This window comes from Nymphaea colorata, chromosome 1 (genome assembly GCF_008831285.2).
Source record: "Nymphaea colorata isolate Beijing-Zhang1983 chromosome 1, ASM883128v2, whole genome shotgun sequence".
NCBI classification, from domain to species: domain Eukaryota; kingdom Viridiplantae; phylum Streptophyta; class Magnoliopsida; order Nymphaeales; family Nymphaeaceae; genus Nymphaea; species Nymphaea colorata.
In genome coordinates, this window is record NC_045138.2 from 35870707 (window position 1) to 35897131 (window position 26425).

A 26425-nucleotide genomic window follows, 5' to 3' on the forward strand; every position below is an offset into this window, starting at 1 on the left:
TTTCCAGTATGTCGACTGATCAAGATGATTGCTGGAACATTCGTGGACTCCTGAATTGTTTTAATCCTTTTTCTTTCCATGGCGATTTCCTTTCCTTTTCTCAATATCTATCTATGTGCATGTTACATATATGACAGGCGAATTCAACACCTACTTTAGCCATTCAGCCTGCTGGACAAGATTCTGACTGGAATTTTCAAATTTAAATCTGCAATTAACGTTGTAAGACTCAAATTTATGAATTTAAAGAAAATATAGAAAACTCATGCCTAAATTAGATTTTTAACTGTTTGATTTTAAAACATTATAAAATCCAATTCGCATATCAAATTTTGAATACGTGTTTTTCCAAACCTAGAAATTTTAACCTTCCAAGTTCATCTACGGAATTGAATTGCAGGAAATCGACTGGACGGTGATAGTATGTATCTACCATTCAGTTAACATTAAATCGGACGGCTCATCAGATCTGTTTCCTTTCCTCTGTCTTCTCTCTCACATCTTCTGAAGGAATAGCTCCGCCGGCTCCTCCCCCACTGTCGCCAGCCCACCTGCCCGGTGGCATCGTGACTTTTCTATGGCGTTGTCACAGACACGTAGGATTTGGTTTCTCCAATTTTTTTCTGCTTCTAGTCTATTTCCAAAACGGTTTTTTGTATTCAAATTCATGCTCTTATTTTTTAGAGTAAAAAAGCATTCTCACCGTTGATTGCACATTAATGTAGGCATATAGATCTAGGAGCAACCTTTCAAAAATCTAACGATGTGGGTGCCATCGTCACGTTTAAGAACTAAGGAAATCGCATGCGAACTATTCCGTTTATCGGCCAATTTTCTTAATTCCTTACAAAATATTATTTGTCGAACTGAATAAAATAAATTTCAAGTTGAATCTTAGGTTTTCTCAAGTAGAGTTATCATTTATGCACAGTTTTGTGAAAATTGTTAGCTTTTAACTATCATTGAATTGGAAATTCTTATAAAATATTGTTTGCACATTTACATTTATGCGGATAATTTTGTGATCACCAGTTCAGTTCGTGAAGCGACAATCTCGAAGTTCACTCTACATGCGTGCACGTCTGCGGGCTTGGTCCCATAAGCGAGAAAAAAAGGGAAAGCTCTTTAGACAGACATTCAGAATCTCATGCCACGATTCAAGAGCCTAAAATCGAGGCACAAACTTAGTTTCAACCCAACAGCCTCCGAGCCCGGGATGGCGTTGGGCCCTTACTGGTTTCCAACTAGGGTTGCACCAGCCCAGCTCAGCTCACCGCCTTGCAGCAGCCAACGCTAAATTTGACCAGGACGTGAGTCCAAGGATAACTTATCTTCTCATTTGACTAGAATATCCTGAAACGTTACATGGGATTTCTCTATTGAACCGACCTTGCCCACGAGCGACGCCACAGGCCACCCGCCAAGGTAGTGGCAAGTCGACTTCCTGGCGAGTGCCGTTGAGACATCAGCAAGTGGACGTGCCAAAATCCAGGGGCTCTGGAACGTTCCCAAGAAAATAGACGTACAAATTAAAAAGGGACAAAGAAGCCTTTCGGGCGTTATGGACCTTTCAGTGCTTGAATTCTCCAAATATTAATTAATGTTAAACTACCTCTCTCCTTGTCCAATGAAAATTCTACTATAAATTAAACAATGATGAGGATGAAAGCTTAGAAAGACAAAATTATGAAAATGGGGAGAAAATTCGCTACAAAGTTTCTCGGTAGGTTACAATGCCTTCTTCTGCGCTATAGCTGCCGGACGTTGCCGCCTCTTCCGTGATGGCATCTTCCCTGGAAAGGCCCACCTCAATAACCGCTCCCACAATAAACAACTCACCATCATGAGCATTGCCCAGCCAAGCAGCTTCGTACCAAAAGGCTGCGGCAATGGCACAAGCTTTAACCAATCATTCAAACTCCTGAACAGATCGGAAGTAATAGCCGTGAAAAATACGACGGCCATAGTGAGCGCGTACAAGAAAGGCTTGTTCTCCCTTATGCTCTGGTTAAAAGGATGGCCCATGTAGTTCACGGCAAAAGTGGCTACCTGAATCATCATGCTAGCCATGTAAGAGACCGTGTTCACCAGATTAGGATGGAATTCGGAATCTGGCTCTACACATTCCTCTGGCATGTACTTCTCCGCTTCCTTCACTGATGAGATGAGGAATAACAGGTGAATTGCAAACTGACCAAGCAGGGAGAGAAAGACGTAAGCACAGAAAATATTTGGGTGCGGGCGCTCAGGCGAGAGTGTTGAAAGTGGCCGGGCATGCGAAATGAAGAGGAAGAACGCTGCTGTGAAGACACCGCTTATGGTGGCCTGCATGTCGCCGAGTTTAACGCCATCCAGGTACATAACACTTAGAACATAGGCAGTCGCGAGGCAGTTGAGGCCCAGAATCTTGAACATCTGAAGTGTCGTCACAAGTGTACTCCGACCTTGGCGGATTATGTCAAGAGTGGGCGAAACTGAAGCATGTTTTGCAGTGAACGGTGATGCCATTGACGCATCTCCGAGCTTGACAATGGGTGGGGAACGGCCATCACCCTCTTCATTCATCTCATCCATGAGCTGCTTCAGCTTGAGACGCTGCTTCTCAGCTGCAGTCAGATGACGATTAGCAGTGGCGTTAGAACCTGATTCTGATGCCTTTGGTGCTCGACTGGCTCTGCTTTTACTCTGTCCGGATCCATCTCCATTCAGACCAAGCGACTCCGTTCCTGGTTTTGACTGCTTCTTCTGTTTCCCGACCTTCGTGTCGCTCTTGGAAGCTTCAGCTGATGATGAACCATCTGGTTGTGCTGGTGGTATTGCATTCAGTAGGGCAACACCCACATGAGCCTACAAAATATAAAATATTAAAGCAACAAATCATGCTAGGATCTACAACATTGTTCTTGAGAGTAAAAAGTTCTGCTATATAGTATGGGATGGTAATCAAAACGCCAGATCAACCATCATGCATGAATTCCTAAACATTTGCAATAGGTAAGATCCCAAAAGTTCTATAATAATGTAGAAAATCTTACTTTGTAATCTCATGGGTGTGTTGGCAGATATGGTTGCAGAGTAATCTCATAAAACTTGGTTAAATGGACATGGTCAAAGTGTGTGGTGATGCAACCTTACAGAAACACTGGAAAACAAACAATTGATACACATTTGAACAAAGCAATAGCCCAAATAGGAGTAACAGCGTGACATGGTCCAGAAATTGTATCCTGAGCTCCAAACACGATATTAGACTTGACCCCGACTCAAAAGGAAAAATCAGTATCGTCTCAAAATGGTCTATGTTTGTTCTCATCAAGACGAGTCCCAATTTCTCAATTCCTGTGGAATAGACTACATGGAAGGTCATAATAGGAATGGAAGAAAATTATTATTTAGAGTTTAACTTGAACAAGAACAATTTTTGCAGCAAAGATTAACATGATGGGCACAGAAAGTTCTGAAACGCCAGAAGTAGGATGGACCTGAACACCATCAACTCAACCACGCCAATAAGAAATAACCCCTTACAAAGAATGGATGACCGGGTACCTCAAACTGCATAAACTACAAAACCTGAAACACCATATCAAACATATAACAATGCCTCCTTTAAAGTTAAAATTGCTTTGCAATACCAAGTAGGTCCAGTTGTTCCAAAACGTAGGACAGGGGCATGTATGGCACAACCTTTATTCTAATCCAAAATATGAAGGAATCGTGTAGTAGAAAAGCAGAAAATGATGTCAACCTGCTTTAATGCCCCAACATCATTCGTTCCATCTCCACACATCAAAGTCATCCTCCCAACTGTCTTGAGAGTGGTCATTATGAGTTCCTTCTGATCTGGGGCAACCCTTGCAAAGACCTGATTTATATAGAAAACATATGATTAGATAGTAAGAAGCTTACAATAAGTACCACAGTCACATCTCCCAGATGCTCACCTTTACAAATGGAATGACTTGCAGAGCAGCTGAACCTTGTTGTAACATTTCAAAGCAGTCCCCGCCAATACAAAGATCGAAAGATTCTGACAAAGATTCCACTTCATTTTGACTGCATAAATATCAAAACTCAGCGGCAATTACTTCAATTCTGGCAGCAAACGTGGCCAACACCTATAGAGTATGTGTGCGTGTATTTATTTAATAATCAGTTTTATTTTAACAATACAAGTTTCCATGCATATGAAATTTCAAAAATGAAGTCCCAAGCTAATTATTTTTCCTCAAGGAATACACGTAGATATGACTGTTTGTCATATGTATACCCACACACATGCACCTTTTTCTTCTACTCCAGTCCTTGTTCTTGTTCTTTACTTTTGTTTTCTCTCCTTCCTCTTCTTTTCATTTTCTTTCTTCAGTTCTTATGTGTCCATCTACCATGGCTAAGCCATATACCGTGACAGGTCCATGGCACAGTTAGGAAGCCTAAGCAAATTTAGACACGACAAGAATTTGTCATATCAGACACTCACCTGTAAGAAATCGTCTGACTTTCATCTGGTGAGACCCACTCAAATCTTTGAGAGCCCCTCACTGGAGTCAGAATTAGTGATGGTTTAGAAATAATGTGTACTTGGCTTGCCACATGGCAGGCTGTTAAAGCTTGATCTCCAGTGATCATCACCTACAAAGAAAGATGGTCAACCATGAAAATCTTTGATAGTAAGTATACTTGGAGAATAAACACTGACATTTTGTGTTATTTACCAAATCATGTGTGGATCCCTTCAACTCACACAGCACAGTTGCAGAATCTGCTCTAATAGGACAATTGAAAACCTGACATTTAGAGATCCAATGATTCAAAATAAGATCCAGAGAATTCCATCAAAATAAGCGCTTAACATGCTTGGAACAAATATTTGGGAGGCTGCTAGACAAGCAAGCTGACTAAACAGTCATCAAGAGGGCAAGAAGAATTTGCAAGGTACTTACTGCAAAACCAGCAAAAATCAGATCACTTTCCACCAAATCTCTTTCCAAGTTCCTGGCCTCACTGACCTGAGCCCAAAAAACCATGGAATACCAATTACAACATAAAATCCACACTTGTTTGGATGCGATGAGTGCTACTTCAGTTTTTGCTAAAAGAAAACAAAAAAGCTAAAAGTAGGTCTCGTATCCCCTGGATTGTATATTAAATTATTAATGCTTTAATACAATGGCACTGGCCGCCCGTTGAATGTTCATAAATGCACTCCATATGAAGCTAGAACTGGTGCTTCTGTGAAGTGCGCTAATATGAACTCCTCATATGACATCACAATAGCTAATCGTCAAATTACCTTGCAACAATTGTTTACAAAAAAATCAAAGAAAAAATGACATAACCGGGAAGAGTTGCAGAACACAGAGCTTCAGCAAATTACTATATTCAAAGCTTCAGCAAATTACTATATTCAAAGCTTCAGCAAATTACTAAATTTTAATTTTGATCCACTTACGGTCATTTCAGGAATAGACTTGTATGCAAGGGCCAAAACTCTAGAGCCCTGGCGAGTAAATTGCTTATAGGTGTCAACATATCCTTGCGGCAATTCAGTCAACCGCCCTTGGATCGTTTCTGGAGCACCCTGTACAGTGAAACACTTAAGTCAGTGCTAAATGAACACTTCTTATCATAACAGATTACTAATTGCATGACAAGTATCAATCAAGTTAAGAAAAGAAATTCATGTTTCAGGAACAGAAATAAGAAACAGTGACAAAAAAGATTTTACATTCTATCAACTACAAACTAACCATCAACCCTGTAAAGCAGTACAGAAGCCAACCTCAGACCAGATTACCATGGAAGTTTAAAGAAGGAAAACATGCACATAATTACAACATCTTGGGAGGGTAAGATCAGATTACAGACGTGATCTAAAGGTATGAGAAATGGGTAATGGAACATGTCTTAGGTGCAAATGAACTCTTCGATGGACCATGATGGATAGATTTGGTCAGACTGCTGATGATTTCAGGGGGATAAGAGTAATGCCTTGGCTTATTTTGAGAAAACTGAAAAGAAAAGGATCTTTCAATTAACAGTTAAATGACGTATTGAGATATCAAATTTTGAATATCTAAAAGAACCTATATGCATAACACATGATGCAGTAACATGGTTGAAATGTAGTATTCTATCAAGTAATGCCTCTAGAGTCATAGATTATACTTTAAGATCTCAGGTCTGAATCTTCTTGAAAAGCGTTGACTATTGTATTACTATTCTCATCATCAGAACATATAGCTGACCTTGGAAAAAGGAAACACCATGCATTCACATTCAATAGTAATTACATTCATATTTTAGTAATTACTTACACAAATTAGAGTTCAGTGAGACATGATTACTTGACCATTTCTTAAGCAAACTCATGGTGTGAACTCTTTGAAATTTATTTCTGCTATTGGAATATGCAAACCACACGACACAGGTTAGTAAACTACTAACATGGTAAATAGATCATATAAGCACATCCATACGGTTGAAGCCTAGGTACACACAAACAAAACTGCAGACAAACTTATTGGCCAACATCATATAGAAGAATCTTCTCAGCTAACTATTTATCCTTTTCCTTTTCAATTTCTATACTTCTAGATGGGATCCACATACCACAGCAACTGGCTTTTTCTGTGAAAATATCAACAGAAGGTGTTTCCTTCTCTATAAATTAATGAGACTTAACACTTAATTTCAACATGCATAGGGCCATGACTATATGTTAACAGTGACTAACCTTCACAAACGCAAAAAATTCTTCTTGAACACGAACAACAACTGCCATTCGTTTCAAATGAGAAGCAAAATGATGTCGTTGGATGATTTGTACAGCATGTGTGCTTCCCCTGCCAAAGCGTAAATGAATAGTGAGTTCCTTAATAGACACCGATCAATACTGCAGAACCATGTGAAAAAGGCACTTTCCTCAGAAATATTAGCATAAAGCACTTCTAGGAAAGCGAATAAGGCCCCTTCATTATGAATTTCCAAGTTCCAACACATAGGCAGCATTATAAGTTTCATATTGCAATGATGCATAAACCATCAAAATCATGACTTTGTAACAAACACACACATTACTAACAAATAAAGAGTAACTAATTATCAAATTTGTAACAGGTGATAAATATTTATGATAGTTTTGAATAATTCATATCTCCCTTGTCCCAAAATTTTCTTAACTTCACATGTTATTTTGAAACATGAAAGAGAAAAGCTTGACTTTTTTCTGGAGCAATCAAATTAGAAAGAAATAAACAATAACAAATCTGCAAATGCACATTATGACTTCTAAAATGGTGTTTGACCTCCACAGTCAGACAAGGAACGGATAAACATGCCCATCCAACCCACCACCTGATCATACAAACATATATGCACACATGAACAATTTCCAATAAGAATTCTGCAACATGTTTGTCCCAAGTGGACTTTGAAAACAGCTACCTTTAATACATAATTATAACGACCACCTTTGTCAGACTTCATAAGGGAGTAAAGGAAGGCTGTTCCTTTTTTACAAGGGAAAATACCCCCATTACTGGCCAGAAATTGGCAGAACCCTTGAGCCTACCCCAGCCTACCAGCAACTAGATCAAGCTTTGTTCTTGCTGTGAGGAATGTCTTATTGGGCTTCAAAACTCATAACATCACATCTACTTGATGATGTTCACAACCCCTGTCAATCAAAAGGTGCTAAGAGGGGAAAGTGAAAGGTGTCAAGTTGAAGAGCCAGAATCAAGTCTCAAACCTACCATTGTCGCATCAACCTTTCCAAGGTGTTACCCTCATAAGTGATCGGGCTCACCCTCAATTAGCACAAGCCCTTGTAGGCCAGTCAAATAAATACCTAGTGTTTGTACCATGATTATTTGCAGACAGTTATAATGTGTGCTTTAATAGATTTCAAAAGGCATCCTCAGCACTGTCAATTTAACAACATTATACTCGAAAATTGCAATCTGGGTCAAACATCAGCAGTTAACCTCTAAAATCAATTCACTAGATCATGGACTTTTCCTGCATCTATCAGAAAATTCCCTTCCAATTTCAACAAACTTGAAAGTTGAACCAAATAAAAGACACTTCAAATTTATGTAAAAGATGTAAGAAGCTTGCTCTTCCTGTTAAACTGATATCTTAAATTGAGCATATTTTTAGTAATTTGAATACTGGTGCCTCTCTTTCTTTTCACATCTACAAGGATTCACAGATAAACACAAGAAGTTACGGAAATAAAGAAACAGCATTTTCAGCCAATGAAGTGCCTTGCAATTTGTTGTGTCGATAATTGACCCAAGCCTTGATTTTGATTACTACATCAATAAAATAGTATTTCAGAGATATTTAGAAATCACAGGAGCCGACTCCATAACCCGCCAAATAACCCTTCATCTTCCACCAGCTTCTGTTCTTTCAACTTTACCGAACATAATAGCACTTTAATTACATAGCTATAATTTCAATTATCTAGAAAGTGACGAGCAAAAAAGAGGCCAATTGACTTATTCCTTCAAAGAGGAAATTTACCAATCTGACGGCAATGGCACGGGAGGGTTTAAGATAAAACTTGATTGAAATCCCCAAAAGGCTAAATGTGCAACCGTTCAAGTTAAGAACCTCAAACCACCTAATATCCCTTCATCGTCCACCAGTTTTTTTTTTTCATGAACTATAACGCCATTTCCTCTCTAGAAAGTGACAAGAAAAACGAGGCCAAGATTGCCCTTTCATTCTAACTATCTGGATGGAAATGACACAAGAAGGTTAAGGCAAAACTTTTGACTGAAAACTTTAAGAGCCTAGACATACAACTGTTCGATATAAGAACAACCAAGCCAAAAGGATCAACTGCAGATGCCTATAGATCAACTTACCTTTTAGGCACGGCCTTCTCATCAGAAGTGTATGTCCAGTCTATCCCTTTAATTGCTGCCTTCTCAAGTGGGTCACCAACCTACATATTGAAAACCACCGCAACTGAATCACCATAGAATTCTAAAGTGCTTGCAGAAATCCTTAATGTCAAAAATGTAAGCTGGAGGAAATGAACAAAAAGGTCACTCATATTTTCGCCTTACCAATTTATTGTCCACAAACACCAACGCATGACATGCAGCAAGGATTTCTTGGGTACGTAATGGAATTTTACTTGTATCAGATTCTAATTCCATACTTGAAGTCAGGCCAACAACCCCCCTAAACTCCTGATGAGCACCACCTATGAATCAGAAACTTGAACATACACATTTTACATAAATTCTTGCATACCAAAAAGGTTTCCAGGATGTCATACCATATCATCTGATGTAAGTGTACCAGTCTTGTCAAAACAACATATATCAACCTAGAAATGATAAAATAACAACATATCAGTAAATCAAATGACTGCATAGGATGCATGAGAAGAACATGAACAAAATTCTAGAGAAATCCACTGACCTTCCCAGCAAATGGAATTCGAAATGGTTCTGTGCAAAAAATACCACGGCGTGCTAGTGCAATCAATGATGTATTGACAGCAATGGAGAGTTCCATAGGAAGCTCAGGTGGGATCACAGAAGTAATAATTAGTGAACAACTTAGGAAGAGTTTGTACTTGCTTCTTGATGGATCCTCTAGTCCCTGGATTGATGATACACACATACGATGTAAGTCAATCAGAATAAAGGTACATGTGTTGGAAGAAATTTATATAAAAAGTTCAGACTCAAATTATCATGCTTCTAATTGCAGATATGTTCAATAGAAGCCCTTTGGCTGGTGCTTGATTGAAAGAAGTAGCTGACCTTTTTCAGAACATAACCAGCAGCAATAAGTGCAAAAACAACTAGAAACAGAATGAACAACCCACTTTCCCAGCTATTTGCAGTAACCTGAGAATAGGAAACATGTCCCTTATTAGTACAACAATTGAAGAAAGTAAACTCAGACAGTGATTTAGCAGAAAATTTTAGCATAATAACTCAAAACTAGTGTACCCTCTCGGTGGAAAACAAGATTGTCCTCATCAGCTTCCCTTGACTTGTCTCAAATCCAGTACGTAATACAACGGCCAAGCACCCTCCATCAGGCGTTTTCAGATGCACTGCCTACAGATCTCAGAAAAATCATAAAACTCTCTCAAAAGGATGGGTAAGGAGTAGCAGCTTGAAGTACCTTATCTGGAGTATGCTGCAAGATTTTTGTCCCTCCAAACAGGATGTGATTTTTGTCTCTCCTAGCAGATAATTTCTCTTCCATACCTCTACCTGATATTGAAACCTAACAGAATAAAAGACAAAATAAACAAACATGCCACCAAACTTATCTTTGCAACCAACTGAACAAACTGGCATCATTATGAAAATCATCATTCGGAATTATTCAGGTAGAAGAAGATTCATTTACGGGGCTCTACAACAAATACAGAAATTTGAGCCAAGGTTTCATCCTGGAGAAGCTCAGTACAACCTTTCCCATGCAAAAACAAATTCTGGCGTATGTGTGCATCTATGAGATTGCTAGTTTGAAAGGAACACAATTATATCTTAACCCACAACCAGGACGTGTCAAGATTTCTCAATATCAAACTCCCATCTTATTTTATCACAAGATTTTGTCTTACTAAGACCTGACCGAGATTGATATTTTTGTAACTATTATGGGCAGCAGTCCTGTACAACAGTTTGCAGAAATAATGATGCTGGCATCAAAGGTAACTGGTTGCTGCCATCTCCTCCATGAAGATTGATCACAGGCATGGCTAGAAACCTGTGAAAAGTATGCTTATGCTACCACTTACCGATAGAGGGCCTGCTTTGGACAACTTAGATTGAAAAGAGTCTCTTCTTTTGACCATCAAAATTATGGTGTAATGGAACAGGTCAGTCAAGTGACACTGGCCACAATGGATGGAGCCATGCCACTCGCCTCTGTTCAATTCATTGAGGGGATGAGACAGAAAAATGCTTTTACAAATGTCCCACACCCCACACATGTAAAATGCATGAGCATAACCCCATGAAGAAATAAATCAATACCTTCCACTGAGGAGTAGATTCGCCTGTCAGAATTGCTTCATTTACTATTGCACTTCCTGCTAGCAAAAGCATATCTGCAGGGACAGATCGATCCTCTCCACTTTGACCAGAAGAGCGTCCAATGGAAACAACATCACCAGGAAGGAGGTCCACTCCGGACAGCTTCACCCACCTATGCAATCAAACAATAACAGCATCTCAGTATAGCAGCCATTGGCAGCATAAGGTTGTGATAGGAACTGCAATCAACCAAATCATCTCATAACATACTTCCCACATCGATGCACCATAATTGTCTGATTATCAACCCTCACACGCCTCAGCTCTGTCAATGTTTTTAATCGACTCTTTGCCATTGTTGATTCAAACAAAAATAACATGAATAAGGTGAACAAACTATAGTACCAATACTCGTCGAGACACCAAAGGCCCACACAGAAAACCTAAACATGAATAACATAGAAAAATCAGCAATTAACAGGAAAGAAGCTGTCTCAAGGCAAAGACTAATGAAAAGCTCCCAACTACTTGCCTGGAAAACAAAGAAAGGTTCCATGCAATGCTCCTTCATCAGCTTCTGGAATGTTGGTTGGGGGTAATCAAACCTAAACAATCGAAGAGAGCAGCAGGCGGTTAGCTGGTTGCTTATCAAATTAAATACAAATAAGGCCGCTCTAGCATTAACTGAACAAAAGAAACTAAAATGATATCTAAGCACAGGTGGAAAAATGCACAACATTCTGTACCTAAGTCTGCAATGCTCACATTTGGACTTTTTTCTACAGTACTTGACCTTTCATGCCATTTTCCCTCACATAAGAATGAGACATACACAACTCACGAATCCGACAGGTAAAGGCAAATTGCATATTTCTCAAATTTTAAGTTCATAAAATACAATCAAAATAGAATTCAGAAAATTTTCACACTGGATAGATAACTGGGCCACCCAAACTATTAATAATTTAATACTCAGATTGGACAGAAAACCCTAAAGCATTGTCACAAATATCATTTTTGGGTATTAAAAGGTGAAGTTTTTCTTGGTTATAATACGGCAGAATTGTTTTTCTCAGGAAAATCTAGGAAAGTATTAAAAAATAAAAAAGGAAAGATCCTAAAAATAACATGTGAAAAATGTGAAAATAAAAAATCTAGTAACTAAAAAATTAAAACGTGATTTTTTGGCTTTTTTTTAGAAAAAAAACACATTTTTTCCCCTTCTTCTTGGCTGACCTGTTTTTAATGATTTTTTCAAACAAACGTGTTTTCTGTAACACTGACCTGAGCAAGTGTGAGTATGAGTTCTCCAAATTGAAAACTAAGTTCCAGGTTAAAGACTGTATGTTGCAATAATAAAAATGCATCATGTTCTTAAGAGGATCATTCCAATGTGCTCTCAGACTACTTGAGAGGGGAAAATGCAAGGTTGAATGTTTGCACAGTCCTGTGACATAAAATTGAGCAATAACATCTGACCATTTCCCAGAGTCAAGCAAGCGTGTCTCAGAGGTCATTCAGTATGCACACAACAAGCAGCATCGAAAGATATCAAAAGAACAAAAAAGGAAAAAACTAATTCAATTCCAATACCTAGAAAAGCTAAAGCATACTCTTCGAAAAAGTTGCCGCTCCCTAGTGCAGGTGCAGCAAAGGACAATTTGCTTTCTTTTTTTGGAATCAATGATAAAATCACAGGTTATTAACTGTTATTGTTTGTTAACATGCACACATACATATGTAACCTCGCTGCGCCCACACCGTGTGACAACAAAAAAGTTAAAATAATAGGATGATAAACAGCTTACACATTACGTCCCCATTTCTCAATAGCAGCAGAAACTTTTGCTTCTGAACCATGGCCTGTGTTTCTAAGATAAAATCCAAATGTTTCCTTTGATGGATAAGGAAGCTTGCAGAAATTCTTCATCTCATCTGAAAAAATAAACCTTTGCTTTCTAAAGTCAAAGTAGATTTCTTCTGAATCAATAGTCTGGGATGTTGAAGACCCTGCCGTCTGCTTATTTGTAAACCCATCAAACGAGGAAAAGACAAACATAAAATACATATCAAGAACGATGTAAGTTGCATAAGTTAAACATAAGGAAGACTACATTGAAAGCTCCAAAAAGTAACGAATCAGCATGCGAACATACAGCCAATGGATATCAAGCTAAACCTGCAGAGTAAATCACAATTCACAACTCAGAATCCAAATCATATAATGATATTGGACACTAACATCATTGGAGTAGAGGGAGAGAATGCCACAGGGAAAAGGAAAAGTAACACCAAAGAGAACGACAACGCAACCACAAGGCACAGGGATAACAAACAGGCAGGCTATGAATGCCAAAATCAACAAGTGGTGCTTCATCACTACTTTCCAACCAACAGCCACATGAGAGAAGTATGTTCAGACATGGAAGTTAAAGCCAATACCCATGTTGGATTAGCATTAAAATTATCAAAGGGGGGGGGGGGGAGGGGAGAACAAAAGCTTGCATGGAGTCCATTTCAGAAGCTGAGATAAGCCCAGTATGGAAACGATCACAATCCCATTCAGCTGGAGCAGAAATATACTTCAAATAAAAATCTGGTTTCAGATGCTTCTGAAAGGGTTTAAGTGCACAAGTATTTCCACTACTACATCAGGGTTTTGGAATCAGCATAAATCAGTGTCGTGCTTAGTAATGCCATGTCAGTGCTCTCAAAACAATGTCTCTGTGATGCTTTTGATCTCCTTCAGAACTATCCCTAAATAACCCATGTGTACTAGACATATCAAACCATAGCAATGACTACAAGAAGAACCAGTCAGAAGAGAAGCAGATACTCTGTCATGAACAGACACTTGAGAGTTGAGAGTTCAATTACTCGAAACAAAATTACGTATGAAATCTGGATCCTTCAGAAAGGTCAAGTATAAGTTCTATTCAAGCATTTTATGTAGCATTTTTGCATAGGTAAAAGAAACACCAAAGAGAAAGGATGAAGAACCTACAATTTTACGACAACAAAGTGGCACAATCTCCTTGGAACCAGAAAATTTTGCAGGAGTAATCTTGCAAGCATCCGCATCATGAATACCCTTAGCCTGCAAAAAAAAAAACATAAATAATAGAGAGAAACAGAAGTGACAAGGTAAACACACCTATGAAAGAAGAAGAACCTAACAGACTGAAAAAATTTTAAAGAAAACCTAAGCTTCCTCATACATGGTAGGGTACCTATCTTATTGGAAACCACCAAAAGGAAAAGAAAAAGACAGATTAAGGACCAAGATCCATTGAGCAAGATCTATTTCGAGTTTTGGTTATATATTGAATTTTGAACCTTATACTCTAACAACTTTGAAAATAACTGTTAAAGCAAAAAATAATCAAAAGTTTCTACCATATCGAACAAATTTTAGCTACTAACAACATGCACCCTTGAAACCAGACTGTAGACTTTGACTTCTAACATGGACTCCACGAACAATTCAAAAAGAAAAGTTCAACAGACTTCAATTTAATAATACTTGAAGTTCTCTTGGCACAATTGAACTTTCTGAATAGTCAATACACAAAACTTATGCAGTATCCCTAGCAACTAAATTTTATAATAACATCCATGTCTGGCTTATAGCCTGAAAATAGATATGAAAACCACACCATGTAATTTGCCTTGATGTGAAAATAATACACGACATGACAGGCATGTATAATGAACAATCAATAGAATTCAGGCGTGCTGTCAAACCAGCACTTAACATCTATGAAAAGAAATGCCTGGTTAATGAGTGATACTAACATCTTAAGCAAAGTTTGAAATCAATCATATACCTTACTATACTGAACAAAGCATCTGAAGTCAACTGACCAAGCAGTGAACAGAAACACTAGGATATGAACAACAGCTATCCCACCAAAAACTATAGCTGCATCAGTAAAGTCAAGACTTGGCAAGACTATGAAAACCCAAAGAGAATATATAATGGCAAACGGCCAGACATTCAAGCGCCAAAGCCAATGTCTCCGTTTCAACAAATCCACTCTCTCCACCACTTTCCCGTCAACCTGGAACCTCGTCATCCTTTTCCTCAAAATTTTTCTTCAAAAACTTTCTGATGTCATTCCATGGTGAAAATGCAGGAATCTGGGGAAGAAAATAACAAAATCACTTAAATCATCGATTTTTTGGAAGGTACACTAAATGCACAAATTGCAAAGTTACTGAACGTATCACTTACATAGGTTGAACCTTAAGTTTCACTAAAAACTACAGTAACCACTAAGCTACACCATATGCAAAATTGCAAAATCACTGCTTGGCTCAGAAAGCTAACTAAAAAAAAAGCAGGCAAAAGTTCACCAGGTGGAAGAATGACTTCTGACGCAACAAGCAGAAACTAAAACCAAATAACGAAGTAATTTCATCTAAAAGACGATCAGCCTCCACGCTCGCCACAATTTTTTTTTCCTGATCTAAAAAGCATATGCATAATAGACGCATGTGAGAGAAAAATATCTCGTCCTAAAAATGAAGTTCAACACAAACTCTGTGATACGTCTTTTTGCTAATCAATTTGAAAATGTCAAATCACATTAGTCTTTCATTTATTCGATTCATCACTATTGAAGCAAAAAAAAAAGGATGGCACAAGGAGGCATCTAATTTATTGAACTATTGCCTCCCACGACAATAAACCATTAAAGTAAAGCAGCAAGAGCATTGGAAGCTTACTGAGACGTTAAGCCGGAATAATCACAAGCATTTAACAAAACCCTCGGGCTCACCCCAGTCCCCTGATAAAATAGTTCAAGAGTCATTTGACAACAATACTTAGAAGAGGAAGACCCAACGGAAACGAAGGAAAGGTGATTTAACAAAATCATATCCTGAATTAATCAGAAAACTGCCACTACTCCAAACTCAAGTTACTCCAGAACAAGGATCGCGAGGAAAAGACTAATAAAAAAAACAGGATCAATGATTCTAACTGTTTAATCAAATCATTAATCTGGCAACGACAAAGAAGAACACGAAGGAAAACATGAGACTGTGAAAGGACAAGATGCAACAGCCGGAAGAACGATGACCGATCGTCAATTCCTAGGGTTTTGACGACACATACGGTAAATCTTGACCAATTTAGCCAGATTATACACCAAAAAAGCACTAGAAGAAACAGAAATTAGGAAGATCGAAGAGGCAGGGGACCGCTTACTGGACTTCGTTTGAAGGATGCGGCCGGAAGAGCAGCCCCCGATTTGCGATTGAAGGTGCAGAGGCGGCTTGTTGGAAGGGTAAAATAGCGATTTTACATGTCCACTCCCCTTCCCAGCGAAGGGATGCAAAGCAGGTCTTCCCCTTCAGCGCGAGTTTTCAGGGGCCATCGAAGCCCTCACCGGCCACAGCCCCTCCCTCTTTAAGACAATAAAATCACCGTTAATCTCCTCACCTTTTGAACAAATGACCAAGAAGCCGTGTCCGGCCTTGTCACTGGTCGGCGAGGACGTAAACGGGTCGGATCTCCAGCACCACAAAATCTAAACTGCTTTAAAATCTATTCGGATTCAGATTTGGAACTCTCACTCACAAATCGATCACTCTTACATCTACTTTTTAAGAGATACACAAGAATTAAGATCGTCAGGTTTTCTAGACTTGCATGAATTGTCAGTCTATTACCAAAGAAAACAATTGACAACTAAATCAAAGGCTCTGACAATTTAACTGAGAACTAAAGTTAGTCGGCTAATGGACGTTGTCACCAAAAACCATTGCTAAATCTCTTAAACATAGGGGCAATAGCGACGGTTCATGGCGCAAAGACAGTTCATGGTGCTTTGACATTAGTATATAGTGGTTCTAGTAATAAGATAAAAATTTTTTAGTCATTCGGCAACATCTAGGATATCGCCCATTCCAATCTCCTAATTAAACTACCTTGTAACTTTCATTTGTATTGCCAATTTGGATTCTGGTCAATGTGAAGCCGAGCGAAGACCAGCTACAAATGTAATTGCTTGAAGATTTTGTAATTGCTATGAAATACTGGCGGAGTCAGAAATGTCTGGTTTCTTTGGTTCTTCCTTTATTTTGGACTCCTGCGAGGAGACGTAGATTTGAAGAGGGGTTAGGGACAGTGCTGTATATGTTGTTGGTATGCACCGTCTTTTTGTTGATCGGTGGAGCGCTTCACAAGCTCAACTTAAACCTGCAAGTGAACATTTGGTTGCCCCAGTTTGATGGGCCAAGCTTGATAAGCTGGACCGGAATGAGTTTTCTCATAATAGAGAAAAAGTGTCTTCTAAGTTGGTCATCTTACTGAGAGTTCCGCGCCTGTTACTGTGTTCTTTCTTTCTTTCTCTATGTTGAATATAAACTCACTCGCGGTCAATTTTTGTCGAATGTTCGAGATTGCGATCCAGGTTGCCTTAAAAAACTATTGTTAAAGAGTGTACTCGAATGATTGCAACTCTCTCGTCGTCTGCTTTCGCGTTGTTAAGCAAATCGTTGATCAAAATACACCGAAAGTATCCGATCATAGAGAATGAACGACAAAATGTAGCAAACCATATTAGTCAATTGAACAGTGAACATGCAAAATTCCCCCAAATGTCGCTGCAATCGACAGATTTAGGGCCTGAGAATCAACAAAAATTCAGAAGGCCGGCGAAACTTTTAAAGAACTACAGAACAGGAGGAAAGAGGGGGAAGAGGAAGATAGGGGTCAGCTTTTCATCGTCATTACGATCAAATACAATGATGATCTGCTCGAACTGTTGAGAAAAAAGTAACAGCTTTCTGAAAGTCGACGAGAGAAACCAACGATGTTATGATCTGGCCATCATCGGCTCTCTATGATGACCTGTGATTGCCAGTGGGTAGTCTTAGCAGAGAAATGGAATGAAGCTATTTCCACGGCGGAAGAGGAGAGCCTATTTGCCCTAGTTATTATACTCGATGAGTCCCTCTTGAAACACCTCATACGTATGCGAAAGAGAGAGGGAGAGAGAGAGAGAGAGAACAGAGTCGAAATCCATTTGACTACATGACAGGCAAGAGAACAAGAGACTTAACAATCATCAATCCGTTGGATACATAACGAAAACATAAATCTTGAAGACAGATTGACATTGAGAATTAAGCCAAATCAGCCAATGCTTTTACTATTGAACAAGATTACCACCACCAATACACAGGTAAATCAGGCCACACAAAAAGGCACACGAAGCCTCAAAAACAATCGCCACTACCAAAAACCTCGTATAGTACTCCTACAGACTCACACCCCATGAAAATTTTCAAACTAAAAAAGGAAGTGGCATGAAAAAAATATACAGTCGCATTATCAGCTCAAATTTCAACCCGACTCGCTTGAACTAGAGCTCGAGCTCGAGCTAGAGCTAGAGCTAGATGACTTCTTATGTTTGGATTTTTGTACCTTATTTGCCAGCATATCTTTTGAACTCGAGTCATCTACCTTATTGTTGTCATTAGTTGATGTATTTTCTCTGTTTACATCAAAGCTGTTGTGGGGTTCCTTCTTACCAACTTTGTCAGATTTTCTTTCTTCGACCACACGCACTTCAACAATGGCAGTCTGAAGTTCGATCATCTCAAGATTCGACCTCTCAGAGTTGGAAGCTACATGTTGATCCTGTTCTAAAATAGGTTTATTGAGGGAGTTTTCCCCAGGACCCTGCTTGTTAAATTGTTTTAATGCCAAGTCAATATCCTGAACTTGAAGCGTTCTTGCTTCAAGCACTTCCAACATTTCATGATTCTCATGCAAACTGGGGAAGTGTTTGACATCAGCTTGGGAATCATGTTTCTCACTATCGCCTTGAGAAAACTGGTTTAACATGTCATGATGAGATCTTGCTTCAACAAATTCTGCCTCTGACTCGTCGTACCTCACTTCCAAATGCTCCCATGCAGAGCCACCCTCATACAGAGTAGAATCATTTTCATGTTCAGCCAAATCATGAGTGAATTGTTTGCTAGATTCTCCCTCCCTGAACTGCTTGAAAGCAAGATCAATGTCCTCCACTGATTGTGCCTCAAGAACCTTCATCTGTGTCAAGGAACTTGTTTCAGGAGTTTCCTCAGACTCTTTACCAGATTCCATTTGTTTTTGAAATGATTTGCTAGATTCTCCCTCCCTGAACTGCTTGAAAGCAAGATCAATGTCCTCCACTGATTGTGCCTCAAGAACTATCATCTGTGTCAAGGAACTTGTTTCAGAAGTTTCCTCAGACTCTTTACCAGATTCCATTTGTTTTTTAAATGATTTGCTAGATTCTCCCTCCCTGAACTGCTTGAAAGCAAGATCAATGTCCTCCACTGATTGTGCCTCAAGAACTATCATCTGTGTCAAGGAACTTGTTTCAGCTGTTTCCTCAGACTCTTCACCAGATTCCATTTGTTTTTGAAATGATTTGCTAGATTCTCCCTCCCTGAACTGCTTGAAAGCAAGATCAATGTCCTCCACTGATTGTGCCTCAAGAACTATCATCTGTGTCAAGGAACTTGTTTCAGCTGTTTCCTCAGACTCTTTACCAGATTCCATTTGTTTTTGAAATGATTTGCTGGATTCTCCCTCCCTGAACTGCTTGAAAGCAAGATGAATGTCCTCCACTGATTGTGCTTCAAGAACTATCATCTGTGTCAAGGAACTTGTTCCAACAGCTTCCTCAGACTCTTCACCAGATTCCAATTGTTTTTTAGGCTTTTGGACACATAACATCTCTTCTGCAACTCCAAAGTCACCAATCGAATCCAATTCCTGCAGCAGGTCTTCATCAAGCTCTTTCATGGATTCTACTTCCCCTTCTCCCATGACCCAATTGTCATGGTCGGCACCTAGATACTCCTGGGAAATCCTAGTAACACCTGATTGATTCATCTCATTATGCAAGTCTAAAGAATCTGAGACAGACATTCTGATCTCTTGAATTATTGAAGTTCCCATGAACTCCCTCCTTGTGCTACATTCTTTAGTTGCATCTGATAATGGCACAGAGACATGCTTTGGTAATTCATCATCGGATCCACTTGGTTTTGGCTCCACGCCAGGTGAACTTGCTGATTCCAGAAGCTTCAAGGGCTCCAAAGTGGTTGATGCAGTAATGCGAACACCAGTGTGCCCCACAGAACCAACATCATCACTAGACAATTGCATATAATCAACATGCAAATTTCCAGTATCGTGGAACCCTACCACCTGAAAATCAGCACAGCAACATTTATTATCCAATGCTTTGAAAATGTTCCTGAATATTAATAAAGAATTGATGATATTTCAAGAAACTGACCTTTGATCCTCCTCCATTATCAACAGATAACGGATGAACAGCTGATTCATCTCCTGTAACACGTGCCCCATCTGATACTACAATAGTTTGACTATGTACTGTTGAAGAGCCATCTGACATGGAAATGACAAAAGAATCTGATTTCTCCCCAAATTCATATGAATGAGCATGAATGTGGACAAAATCTTCATCATCCTTAGAGAGCAATGGCTGACATAATTCAACATTATGAGCAACCCCTCCATATTTCTCGGAGCAAGATGGTGTTTTTTGAGTCTCACAAACAAGGTTTCTTGCATCTTCTCTAACAAGCAGCTCCACTTCTGGTTTTGGTGCCCATGTGGACAAATCAGAAACACGTACAAGTTTATCTGTTTCAATTGATGACTCTTCTAGAAAATGAGAATCTTGTTCTGTTTGACTTGCCTGAGTGGTGTGACCTTGAACTGCAGTTTTGCCAACTTGAATCACGTTAACTTCTTCAAATTCTGGGGGTCCCAGTGGCCTCAACTCCATGTCCGCTACTATAATCAAGCTTGATGATGCCTCGCTTGTGTACTCTTTTCTGGAATAGACTTTCTCTTTTTCTTCAGCTTCTTTAAACTCTAGAGGTGCTTGTCCACTGTCAGAATGATCACTCTCAACAGACAGGCCATTTTCATCTGCAATTGATTCACTTAGCAGGGTGTTTCCAGTGACCAAAATATTTACTGAGCCAGTCGGAGCATGCAGTGTTATTGTCTCTCCCTCTTTATCAACAACCTTTTCTCCACACACCTGCTCACCTGTGCTAGAAGAATCTAACTTTGAAGCATATATGCAAGGATTAGAGTGTACAGAATTATCTTCCCAATCTTTCTGGCAATCCACAGAAAAAAGTGATTCACTCTGCACAACATGGCTTGTGCTAGACTTCACACTTCCATTCCGAATACTAGCAATACTTTCTTCTTCTAACTGAAGATTGGAAATATATAGTTGTTGAGTATTTGCACCAACTGCTTCACTAACATCGTCATGAAAATATAAACTCAAGGAAGGAGAACTAGCATCAATTGTTTGTTGTTTTTTGGGTTCAGCAAGGCTCATGTCAACAAGTGAATTAACATGAAATAAGCCCTCGGTACATGAAACAGATTCTATGTCAGGTGTACTATAAAGGGGAATCATGTCAGTGTCAATCTCACGGTGATCTATAGCTTCAAATGTTGATGCTCCAGTGATCAGGGTTTCATTTGTATTCAACCTTGTCATAGATTCTCCATGGTTTAACATTTCATCCACAAATACCTCCTCCACATCAGCATGTTCTTGCAGAAGGGAAAAAGGTTCCCATTTTCCCGATGGGATTAAAGGTGGCATGGCTGATGATGAAGGCACCGAAGACACCACCATTTCTTCTGCTTTACTGCAGAGTAGATCAAGAGGATTTTCACTGGAAGGAGCAACTGGTTGGGATTGAATCTGAACAGGTTCCAGGACCATATTGGATGTAGAGTCATCACAGTCCAACAAAGACATTTTATCTTCTGACTGTAGGTCTATAAGATCCTTTTCTGATTGTAGGTCTATAAGATCCTCCTCTTCCTTGATCTTTTGGTTCCTCCTAGCATGATGCCTTGCCATCAGATTCTCCAACCCTTGATTCCTCTCTAATTCAGAACTGCCAATGTCCATAACGATATTTCTGTCATCTTCAGTCCAGGTGACACCAGAGACGCACTTTTGTCCTTCATGCTTTCCTGCTGGAATCCTCTCACGTTCCTTCTCAATCTCGACACTGTCATTTTCATCATCCCCATCATTGGGATTGTCACCTTGATCATCAACAACAGAAATATAGCTTTCAGAAGCCTCAGCATTAATACTATTAGATACTTCAGCAGAAGAGGGTTGAGTAGATTTAAGAGGGTAAAGTTTATCGAGCATGGGTATTAAATCTACCAAAGAAGTATCAGGAGAAGAACTCCCAGTATCGTCTGAACTAGAGTCAGAGCACATGCCATGATGATCAACCCGCACCCGAGGTAATACCAAGGAGGAAGGAAGAGTATTTGGAACATTGGTTTCAGGAATTTTTCCATCATCTTCAAAATCTTTGACATTGATCTTAGTCTCTGAATCATGGTCCACCAGATTCTGCTCTTCTCTTGACTTCTCCATATCATTTGTCACAAAACAAACAGTCCTTCCGCTGTTTGAACGACAATAAAATTCGCTGTTGCTTTCAATATCCTCCTGAGCTTCGTCGAGAGTTGAGTCCTCAACCATTTCATTACCATTAAGTTCTCTTCCCGAATAGCTAGTGCCCATCTGCAATTCATCCATTCCTTTGACACGTATAGGAGTAAAGAACACTTCAAACTCGCTCTTAGGATCTCCAACGATAATTTCTTCATCTTTCTGTCTCTCCGCAGGGATACTGGTTCCACCCTTTTTTCCTTCTTCCTCTTTGCTGGTTGGGAAGCGATCCGCACCGTTGGCCTCTATCTTGTCAAAATTCGAATTTAGATCGTTATCGACCCCTTCGTCGAATGATTTAATCGTGTCTCTTTCCTTGTAAAGTAAAGGAGTCCGCAATTCAGAATTCCCATCCTTCTCAACGACAACATGATCAACACCACCAACGACTTCAAGAGAAGAGATCTCTTGCCTGCTCTCCGCCTCTTCCTCCTCAGTGACATTAGGAATATGGGGCTGCCCAAGACTCAGAAGTGTTCCAAGGAGAACAGCAGTGCATATGATCACCGGAGAATTGGAAAGCACGAAGAAGAACACAGCAGGGGAGTATCTGTACAACAAAACGAGAAAAACTAACATGCCCGCAACAAAAGGGTGTCGACGCACAGACCTATAAGAAATCCTACTGAAAAGGATCAACCATTTCTTTGCGTGAAAACCAACTTCTCTCCAATCAATAGTCATCTTCATTTTTCAGTTCCCCAATCTCGGCAATCTGATAAAGCCAGTAAACAGTTCCAGCAAAGGCTAACCTAAGGACCTGTTTGCAAAAATATCAGATATCAGACAGACACCCTCAAAAACAAATGATGGGCATTATCTAAAATGTAGAAATTAAGAGATAGAAGGTAACAGCGGCAGACAGAAGAGCACAGAACCAGGTTCGATTCAACAAAGAAGTTCCATCTTCCTGATGGGCACAACAGAAGAACCACAGATATTACGAGGCTAATCGCAATAGGAGGAAGAGATCCACTTACTTGGATTGAAGAAGAAGCTTCTTTCTGGTTTGCAACGCTCAATCTCTCTCTATTAATCGCTCTTTTTCAGATTCTTTGCTTTTTCTTTGAGGCGGTTGGACGGCGGAGCTGATGACAGGAGAGGGCGGTAGCATTTCTTTTAAGACGAGAAAGCATATGTAGGGGCCGACCATGATCACTTCCTTCCATTTCTCCAGCACCTTTCCTGCGCGCAATCGACAGCGGGGTCTTCTTTCATTTGAAAATCATATTCAGGGTTGTCTTTCCAATTATAACCTCGCCCTCGTCTACAATGTCATGGATGTTGGGGCGCCCAAGCCCAACATCGTCGGCCGTAGGGAGTGAAGCTTCTTCCCTGCAGAACAAGAACTTTACAAGAAAAAAAAAATGAATCCTCTTAGAGCTGATTTTATTTTTAATTTCTTGGCTTTACAACATAACAGTTTTTGTTTTGATGAAAATTTTGAATCGTATATTTCATCTCAAATCTCCTATTCACTACCATCTGAAACTTTTTTTAGGATTATCAAACGCGCCGTAGAAGATATCGAAATTGATGAAGCCATTGCTCCTTTTTTTAGTTAAATTCAAAAGAAAATAAAAGAGAAGAATTAAGCTTTTTCATCTAGCACCCGAGCATTACAGAAAAATACCAATAACTTGCTATTTAGTTTGATTTGGTTAAAAAATATATATCTGATTAATGGTCAAATATGGATTTTGTATCAAATAAGATGGATTCTTGATGTCAATGAACATTTAAATCTGATTGTACATAAAAAAAAAACCGAATTTGGTTCGATATTTTGTTAGTTAAAGCATATCAGTCAAATTAGCTGGAACTTTAGCGAACAGTAACATGCCATCTGAATCTGACCTGGCTACACCACAAGCACCATGACCGCCAAAAGAGCGAAAAGGGATGTTCTTGAAAGTTGAAACGCTTTGGTGGACTTAACGGAAGAAGGAGCTACACGTAATTGCAACGAAAGGTGATCAATATTCTCGGTACCCTCCGTGGTTCCCTCCCCCGCCTAAACATGGATCGCCGATTTTGCCACCCGAGGAATTGGTACCGGCCTGAGAGGCGATGGTGGGCCCCCAGCACCCCTCCTCTACCTTCCCGTCTCTGCCTGTAAAGAGGTTTTCTTTTAAAAGGATGAGATTTAGTGACGTTATTGCATTACAATATACGCTTAATGGCCATCATTAGATTGTATAATAACTAACCATATAATCGTGGACCCGATCCACCGCCCCATAAGATAAGGTGATTCTCTTACGGCTCTGCACTCCCATCTTCGGATTCAAATTTCGGTGATCGCATCCAATTAGAAAATTCACATTCCACAGTAAGTGAATTTTAAATATGGCGTAGAAGTTTTCTCATACATTATTTTGATGAATATCTGTCTATATTTAAAAATACATGTGGATATATGCAATTGTGGAATTATTTACTATGGTTAAGCACTACGCAATTAATTGGATATGGTCATAGTACTATTTAATCCAAATCTCGTTACCCATGATAGGCGGGCTTGATCCACGAATGAAAGTGGATGAATCCCCAAGCCAAGGCAAGAATCAAGATGGCCTGATCAATAGTTTCAACAATGTCTCCACACCTTTAAACAACAAAAAGAAGTGGTTTTAGTTTTTCTGGATTTTTATTCGGTATAATTTGTATTTGACATTAAAAAGAAAATTGTTCTATACGTAGAGCGCGTCAAAAGCAAAAGGTGCTTTTCGATATGGGATTGATTGTATAACAGACTCACATCAGGCCATATAATTTGTACTTTTACATAGTCTCTCTCTCTCTTTCTATGTAAACCACAAATTAAATTGACTAAATGACTCTAATCAGTATATGTAATTTTCATCTTTACTTGTCTTTCTCTCTCTATTTATATATATATATATATATATATATATATATATTCACATTTCTTTTGTCTATAATTATTTGCCACAAAGAAAAAAGAAAGTCAAATTGCATGCTTTTAAGTTGGTCGCCTTCTAAAGAATGCTTTGCATGTGACCATCCTGTTTGCATCCTGTACTGTTGCTCTTCTTTTTTGGATTGTTTTTCTTTTTTTAAAAAAAAAAAAATATGACTGTGGGGCAGATGAAAAAGCAAATATTTAGAGTTCCGTGGCAGGTTGGAACTCGAGTGGGCCTTCCATGGTTTTATTCGATTCGCCTTTCTTCCTCCCCTTTAATGTTTTTCTTCTTCTTTAACAAATCAAATATTGTGCTTTTAGTACGTCGCATCGGAGGATCTATATCTTCACGACCAAGCTAACGTTTTTAACGCCAAATGAAATTAAGGCTTTCAAATTAATTTCCTGAAAGATGGCGAGGCGAGAATGAAAGTTCATATTGCCTCGCTACCCATGACGTCGGTGCAGTTTACCTTACCTTCCAACTATCTATCTTTTCTTATAGAAATTATATCGAGAAATTCATTAAGGAAGCTCATAGATTTGATGTGAATATAGTGTAGCATGCTTTTACTAATATGGCAAAAGGTCCTCCGTAAAATTCATACTTCCTAAAAGATCTTTACTTGAAATTCTTATTTTGTTTCTTTTTATTTGAGAAAAAGTCGGATTTAAGACCGGAGAGGGGAGGGCTGATCTTAAATCTATGGTTCTCAAATCCTAAGAATTTAAGATAGATGCAATTAAATACCCCTAAATGATTGTATGATAGTATGAGAAAAAAAAAGTACCCATGTGACATGGATCAAAATATTTAAAGAGATGCTGCTTTTTATCAGCCTTATGAATTATAAAGCAACTAATGGGAGTGGAGGAGAATTCTACCAACCGAGTGATTCCTTTTTCTCTGTGCTCTTGGGGTTTAGGGC

The 26425-nt window shown here is 39.1% G+C and overlaps 2 protein-coding genes across 5 annotated transcripts; both read right to left on the reverse strand.

Moving 5' to 3' along the window:
* Positions 1-1574: 1574 nt before the first annotated feature.
* On the reverse strand, positions 1575-16423 carry LOC116253966 (probable manganese-transporting ATPase PDR2). 2 transcript variants are annotated; one of them, XM_031628981.2, is made up of 23 exons: positions 16234-16423; positions 15750-15811; positions 14849-15161; positions 14026-14118; positions 12830-13038; positions 11554-11626; positions 11292-11464; positions 11022-11193; positions 10159-10263; positions 9981-10091; positions 9789-9875; positions 9442-9624; positions 9296-9346; positions 9081-9206; positions 8877-8956; positions 6737-6845; positions 5453-5581; positions 4944-5009; positions 4716-4787; positions 4481-4632; positions 3945-4056; positions 3749-3865; positions 1575-2847 (listed from the first exon to the last, which is right to left on the reverse strand). In XM_031628981.2, exons 3-23 carry the CDS (start codon positions 15095-15097, stop codon positions 1729-1731), a joined length of 3588 nt encoding a protein of 1195 aa, XP_031484841.1. In that variant the 5' UTR covers positions 15098-15161; positions 15750-15811; positions 16234-16423; the 3' UTR covers positions 1575-1728. The 2 variants fall into 2 exon arrangements, with proteins under 2 accessions (XP_031484841.1, XP_031484835.1); XM_031628975.2 differs by lacking the exon at positions 15750-15811.
* A 1618-nt stretch (positions 16424-18041) lies between these two features.
* Positions 18042-23842, reverse strand: LOC116262598 (uncharacterized). 3 transcript variants are annotated; one of them, XM_050075413.1, is made up of 4 exons: positions 23551-23842; positions 20330-23330; positions 19231-20238; positions 18042-19083 (listed from the first exon to the last, which is right to left on the reverse strand). In XM_050075413.1, exons 2-4 carry the CDS (start codon positions 23258-23260, stop codon positions 18376-18378), a joined length of 4647 nt encoding a protein of 1548 aa, XP_049931370.1. In that variant the 5' UTR covers positions 23261-23330; positions 23551-23842; the 3' UTR covers positions 18042-18375. The 3 variants fall into 3 exon arrangements, with proteins under 3 accessions (XP_049931370.1, XP_031497951.1, XP_031497955.1); XM_031642091.2 differs by having other exon boundaries at positions 18042-20238; positions 23551-23840; XM_031642095.2 differs by lacking the exon at positions 23551-23842 and adding an exon at positions 23449-23538 and having other exon boundaries at positions 18042-20238.
* Positions 23843-26425: the final 2583 nt, after the last annotated feature.